Source organism: Otolemur garnettii, unplaced genomic scaffold (assembly GCF_000181295.1).
Source record: "Otolemur garnettii isolate 467f Iridium unplaced genomic scaffold, OtoGar3 scaffold00004, whole genome shotgun sequence".
Lineage (NCBI taxonomy): Eukaryota > Metazoa > Chordata > Mammalia > Primates > Galagidae > Otolemur > Otolemur garnettii.
Window position 1 is genome coordinate 5,548,431 of NW_003852399.1, and position 7,298 is coordinate 5,555,728.

At 36.1% G+C, this 7,298-nt stretch overlaps 1 protein-coding gene across 4 annotated transcripts in view; it reads right to left on the reverse strand.

Annotated features, from left to right (window-relative positions):
• NSMCE2 (NSE2/MMS21 homolog, SMC5-SMC6 complex SUMO ligase) overlaps positions 1-7,298 on the reverse strand; it is a 225,465-nt gene that overhangs the window by 187,822 nt on the left and 30,345 nt on the right. The window contains exon 1 of one of the 4 annotated variants that reach the window (XM_023517113.1): positions 832-944. The exons of the other annotated variants lie outside the window; for them this stretch is intronic. Within the exon in view, the coding sequence (XP_023372881.1) occupies positions 832-859 (28 nt within the window). The 5' untranslated portion in view covers positions 860-944. Of the gene's footprint in view, positions 1-831; positions 945-7,298 lie in introns of those variants that run through there. 4 annotated transcript variants of the gene reach the window in all.

The following is a 7,298-nucleotide window of genomic DNA, read 5'->3' on the forward strand; positions in this document are numbered from 1 at the left end:
TCAAAAAAAAAAAAAAAAAAAAGAAGTGTACATGAAGAGAAAGAAAAGTGAGCAGCTGTTTCAGTTTAATGTCAAAATATCCATCTAAAATGAAAACATAAAGGCAAACACACACATGTGGGAAAACAACACACACCACATGAAACCCAAGGAAGGAGTGATGCTAAACCAGGAAAGGAACAGGAGCGTTAGTTAGCGGGGAACTTCCGCTCACGCATTCAGCAAACAGTACCACGCCCGGAGCACTGGCCTGGCGCTCTGCTGGGTGCCCTGGAGAGAGCAGCCAATGAGCTAAACACCCTATCTTCTCTCAAGAGCTTTTACAAATTTCTGTTCCATGTATAAATTTCCAAAAAGCCCTGATAGAAGTATGTGGACTTTGGCTCTTGGTGTGATGGGAAAGCTTGTTCCACTGCTGAGCAGCTCTATTTACTAGAGTCCTTCCAAAGACAGAGCTGATTCAGCACCTCCTTAGAACAGTGCCAGGAAATGACAACAGTAAATCTGAACTGCTCTTTCACACACATTAACTTACTTACACCTCATCACCTCTATAGGGAGTGATTTTAATCTTTGCTTCATATGGCTGAGAACACTCAGGCACAGAGAGGTTAATTGATTTACCTCAATATCAGAGGCAGAATCTGAACTCTGGTCCTCTACTCCAGAGCTACAGAAGAGCTACCTCCTGAGTCATACCGAGTCTCAGTCCTCTTCCAGATCACAGTCCTTCAAAGGTCTGAAGGTGGCTACTAAATATTTCCTACCTTGCAAATCTTCACTTCCCAGGATAAATCACAATCATCAGGTTCTTCCAACTAATTGACCTACCTTCATTTAAACATGGTTCATTGATCATTTTAAAGATGGACTCCAGAATAAAACACGATAAGTACAGCACGGGTTAAACAATGAAGACTGTAAGAATACTATTGGGCTGCACCTGTGGCTCAAAGGAGTAGGGCACTAGCCCCATATTCCAGAGGTGGGGGGGTTCAAACCAAGCCCTGGACAAAAAACTGCAAAAAAAAAGAATACTATTATTACATTTGTACTTCTGTGATCACAACTTGACTTTGTCAATTAAAATAAAAACTCAGTAGAAACTACTATTAAGCAAGACCTATCTTATTCCTGTGTTAGTACCACTGAACTTTTCAATCTAAAATTCTAAACTTTAGGTCATCAGATTTCATGACTCTGAAATCTGGCATTCCATTTCATTCAGGAAGTGGAGGTCTTTCTAAATTTCAATCTGGCATCTAATAAATCAGCTAGTCCTTCCCTATTTTCTATGACACATAAATTTGACAACCTTACCTTACTTAGCCCTCGTTCAACTAGTTAAATAGGTAACATTTATTGAGTACTAACTATGGCCCAGACACTACGCTAAGCAATTTATATATATCATCTCATTTAAACCTTACAATAGCTCTGTAAAGAAGATAGTATTATTCCCAACTTCATGGAAGCAAAACCAGGCTCAATTAGGGTAAGAACCTTGAACTAAAGTCATATAGCTAATGAGCTGTTGAGGGAGGCTCAAATTAGGATCTATTAAATAACAGAGTCTATTCTCCTGACCACCTCGATCATCACCACCTTTGGGCATAACCCATTTCCATGTCATAGGACTTTATCCAAGATTTATGCATATTAGATTGGAAAGCATCTCAGTAAGTCAGGGCAATCATTCTAGTTTAAAAAAGGGGGGGGTGTGTGTTGGAGAAAACCAAGATGGTCAGGAGCAGAAATACCAAATAAATCCATAAACGAGACAGCTGCTCAAAAAGCCTAGTGATCTTTAGCATGCACGTGGACAGTAACTGCCTTAGACCAGCATATGTCTGTACTCACTTTAAATAAATTCATACCAGGAAAAAGATTATAAATACGGTCAGCTTACTTTAAAATAAGAAGTTAAAGAAAGGAATAGTTTAATTAAACAAGTTCTGTCCTGAAAAACTGTAAGCATAAGGTCTAAGATATCTGATAAAAGGTTTCTTAGATTGTAAGCCATGAGATGACGGGATTGTAATCTCCGCTACTTACCTGACTCTCAAATGTTGGTCTAAAGACGGAACAACTAAATTTCATATTCTTATCTCTTGGCAAATAATGTTTATGCCTATTCCTTTGGTAAAGCAAAATAAATCTGATTTCATGACAACAGCAAATTACTCTTTTAATTCACTATAAATATAATGTTTATTCATCCAATATAGCATATCTCCTTATACTTCCAGACAGTGTAAGTTTCTGAAAAGATGCATTTCAGATTTTATAAGGTAATTTTCATTTTTATCATTACTTATATTAATATTTTTAAGATGTTTTATTTTCAATTTAATTCACATAAATCATCAATGACTCCCAGGATTGTTTCTGTCTTTGCTTCTTTAAAAGCTTCCTATCAAAAAATTAATTATCCATAACCACGTAAGTCCACTAGAAACCTCTAAAAGAACTCTTTGTTCAGTGAAGTAAACTACTTCTTTAATGGGAATAATCACCCAGTAATACATCTGTTTTTAGATGACGATCATAATGAACTGCAAAGTAGGTAAGATCTAAAAAGCTATTAATATTCACTGAGTAACTGGTTCTGAATTCCATGGCATCAATTATAACACCACAGTACTATTTATAAAATGGGAAGTTCCAGTCAATCACATCCCACATACCCAGTCTCTGTAACCAAACAGAACCAAATCATGTGTATTAATAAGACCTAAAACCTAAAGTCCTCTTAGACTCCTCCCTCTTAGCACCCTCCACACTCAACAATCATGAAGATCTAGCCTGCTAAAGTCAACTCTTATCTCTATTCCAACTACAGCTACCTTAATTCAATCTTCATCAGATTACTGATTTACTTCCTCAGTGATTTCTTTCTTCTTTTCCCTCTGTTCCTTCTTCCATATTGTTACTAATTCTCTTTCTCAAGTTCAAATCTCATGCTACTCTCCTGTTCATCAAAAAAACTATTGTAATATTTCCACTTTCAGGCCAAGATGAAATAACAGAGGCTAGATTTATTCTCCTGTTTAAAAAAAAGAAACAAAAAAAAATTCAAATAAAAAAAGTTTTTTAAAGTTTACAGGACACCAGATATCACGCAAAGAAGAAAGAAGAATGAATGGAAGCACAAGAAGTGAGACCACCTATGGAGCATACTGCAAGTATACAAGTCAAATCTGTCAAGTGTAGAACATAAATGTCTCAACACAATAATTAGGTAAATGAGGCGAAAGCTATGTTGATTGGTTTGATGTAACCACGTCAGATTGTATATTAAAAAAATCAACACATCGAACCCTACATGTACATATATTCATGATCTATGAGTATTTGACTTAATAAAAAAAAAAGAAAAAAAAAAAAAGAAGTGAGACCTATAATTGCTCCACCTTAGTATCCTGAGAGAGCTTCCAAGCTGCAAGGCTCGCAACACCAATCAAAGTCTCAGAGGACTTCTTTGTAGAAACTGACAAGCTAATTCTAAAATCCATATGGAAATCCAAAAGACAAAGAAAAAATAGCCAAACCAACCTTGAAAAAGGTAAAGTTGGAGAACTAACACTACTTAATTTCAAGATTATAAAGCCTCAGTAATCAAAATAGTGTTATATTAGCACATAGACAGAAAATTACATCAGTAGAATGGAGTCCAGAAACAGATACACATATACAAAGGCTGTTATCTGGCCAGCCATGTAATATGAAGAACAGAGATATACATGGTGAATAACTTCTGGACAGCCCATGTCTATGTGTCTGTGTGTGTGTGTTTATATATACACGTATGTACATATATATGAGCAATTGATTAGACAACGTACAAAGGCAATTCAGCTGAGAAAGGATACTTACATCAACAAATGGTGCTGGGACAACTGGCTATCCATGTGTCAAAGAAAAAAAAGAACTTTGATCAATATCTCGTATCTCGCGCCATATACAACAATTTAGTTAGAATGGATCACAGGCCTAAATGTAAAACCTAAAACTACAAAACTTTTAGGAAAAAATCTTTAGGAAATTGGGTTAGGCACAGATTTCTTAGATATAAACACCAAAAGCATAATCCATAAGAAAAAAAAAACAAGATGTCATCAAAATTCTTCTGCTTGTCAAAATAATCTATTGAGAAGCCAGGTGTACGGATTCAAGCCCGTAACCCCGGCAACTTGAGAGGGTAAGGCAGGAGGATCACTTGAGGCCATGAGATGGAGACATGTCTGGGCAACATAGCAAGATTCCATCTATTAAAAAAAAAAGGATCTCTTAAGACCACAGACTGGGGGAAAATACTGACAAATCATTATACCTGGGAATTTGTATTCGAAATATATAAAGAACCTGAAAAATGTAACAGTTTTTTTAAAAAGTCAAATAATTGGAAAAAGATCTGAACAGATATTTCACCAAAGAGGTAAATGCAAAATAAGCAGGTGAAAGGTACTCAAATTTATTGATCCCCAGGGAAATGCAAATTAAAACCATTATAAGACACGTCCACTACTTATCTGTTAGAATGGCTAAAATAAAGAAGATTGACCATACTAAGTGTTGACGGTATCCAGAGAAACTACAGAGTTCTCTTAACATAATCCACACATAAATCCCTAATTTTCAGTCAACTGTCTTACTAAAAAAGTACACTTGGCCATGTAATTTATAATTTAATCTTAAAATAACTGTAATATAATTTAATCTTAAAACAACTCAGGACTATGTAAATCTCAATAGCATCATTATGATTTTTCTGTAATGTATAAAAACATTGATCAATAGAAATTATACAATGGATATCAAAGAAATGAGCTTTCAGTTTATAATTAAATTTTCTCCAGCATATGGTTGCTTTTTATTATACAGCAAAACCTCCGGAGTTGACCACTTTTGTACACTGATCACCTCCTTAAGTTGACCTGATTCTCATATACCAGACATGCACCACATGTACAGAAGGCCTCGTTCCTTATGTTGACCACCTCCGTATGTTCACCAGTTTGCAACAATCCCGTGCGTGGGTGGTCAACTTACAGAGATTCTATTGTAACTTGTTTTCTCTGATCTGGTGGTTCTCAAAGTGTGGTCACTGGACTAGCAGCATGAGTATCACCTAGGCACTTGTTAGAAATATAAATTCTCAAGTCCTATACCAGAAGACTGGATCTGAAATTCTGGGGTGGGGCCCAGCATTCTATATTTTAATAAGTCTCCTAGGTGATTCTGATGTATTGTAAAATTTGCGATCCACTATTCTAATGTACGATATAAGATTAAAATCATAAATTGTTGTTGCTCTGAGATACTTTCGGAATTTACAGAATTTTAAGACAAAAAGAAACTGTTACTTCAAATCAATGTTTTCAATAAATCTAGAACTCAACCAGCTGTTTTCCTATTTTTATACTCCTAGATTATTTTAAGCCTTTATTAAGCTAGAAAACCAAAACTGGATGTAAAGCCCCATAAATAATGCATTCTGTAAAAGTGTTTGTTTTAAAACAAACTTTCCTACTTAAATATCTTAGTCATTTACTCACATCTATTTTTGCAACTGTACTCAACATTTCCCCCAAATTTACCAGATTTGCTTCTAATTTCATCTGCGAATTGCCGTCTTCTAGTGAACATCTGCACAACTTTTAATTAGGTTGATCTAAATGGATAAGATTTTAAAAATCTAATTAATAAATATTTTAAGTGTTTCATAAAGATACTGAAGATAGAAGCCGAACATAATTAGAAATGATATTGGACTGATTCAGGACATCTGGGACTGTTAATAATTTGCTCTGAGACTTTGGGTTCATAACTTTTAATCTTTCTGAGGCTCAGTTTCCCATTTTTATGAGAGAGTTGGAATAGAGGGCCTGTAAAGTTGACTTCAGGCTGAAGGGTCTAGAAATCTGTGATCTTACTCTTAGACTCCATGGCACCGTACTGTCACGGTCATGTGACACTGCCAAGTTATTTTCTGTAAGTATCACAGCTATTTTTAACTCCTTAAAACTTGTTTTAAGATACATGACTCTTCTTAGGATTCAAGAACACTGCTATTACACTGCTTCCTAGAGAGCTAAAGACAGAAAAATATGAACACCTTTATTTTAGTTGTTGAAAAACCAAAATGGCGGGGAAATTTTAATAATCTCTAATTCTTTCTTCGATTAGTTAATTTATCTGTGAAACTACAGGAATGCATGGCATGAGTTCCCAAAAGCTAAACTTTTTTTTTTTTAAGAGACACAGTCTCATTATGTGGCCCTTGGTAGAGTGCTGTGCAGTCACAGCTCACAGCAACCTCCAACTCTTGGGGGCTTAGGTGATTCTTTTGCCTCAGCTTCCTGAGTAGCTGGGACTACAGGCACCCGCCACAATGTCCGGCTATTTTTTTTCTTGCAGTTTGGCCAGGGCCGGGTTTGAACCTGCCAGCTTCAGTATATGGGGCCAGCGCCCTACTCACTGACCCACAGGCGCCGCCCCTAAAAGCTAAACTTTTATAAAGTCATTAACAACACGGGCTCTGGAGGAAGACTGGCAGGTTTGAATTTGGATTTTCAGAACTTTTTATGATATTGGGCAAGTTATTTATTTTCTAAATTTTAATTATATCTATTGTGTGTTAAGAAAGGATAATAATAGTATCTTCTTCACATAAATTAAATAAGATAATTGATAAAGAACATTTAGCAGAGCCTAGCATAGAATAAACACTTATTAAGCATTATATATTTTTATTAATATTACTTGCAAAGCTGGCTCTCTCAGAACTCATCTTCAATTCAATTTAGTAAACAGTGTCCCTATTTGAACAAGGCACCTCACCATTCAAGTGAGGGACTGGGCTTCTCAAATTTCAGGATGTATCAGAATTACTTGGGATGCTTATTTAAAATGCAGATTTCTGGGCTTTGCTTCCAAATGCAAATCCCAGCTGGGTCTGAGGCAGGTTGTTGAGGATCACAGTTTAAAAAACACTTGGGGGTGGGGAGGGTTTCAAAGAAACACTATCTCCCCTTACATGTTTATAATCTCCAAACATTTTTTTCACTTCAAAACTCACTGTGAGCTACCATGGTGTTGCCTCTGGTGGCTGACCACTGTGCACACCTCATAGAGACAGTCCTTTCATTTACATTCCATTTGTCATCACTTTAAGTTCCAGTATCTATAGCCTGATGCAATTCAACATTTTTTTTTTTTTTTTGAGACAGAGCCTCAAGCTGTCCCCCTGGGTAGAGTGCCGTGGCATTACAGCTCACAGCAACCTCCAACTCCTG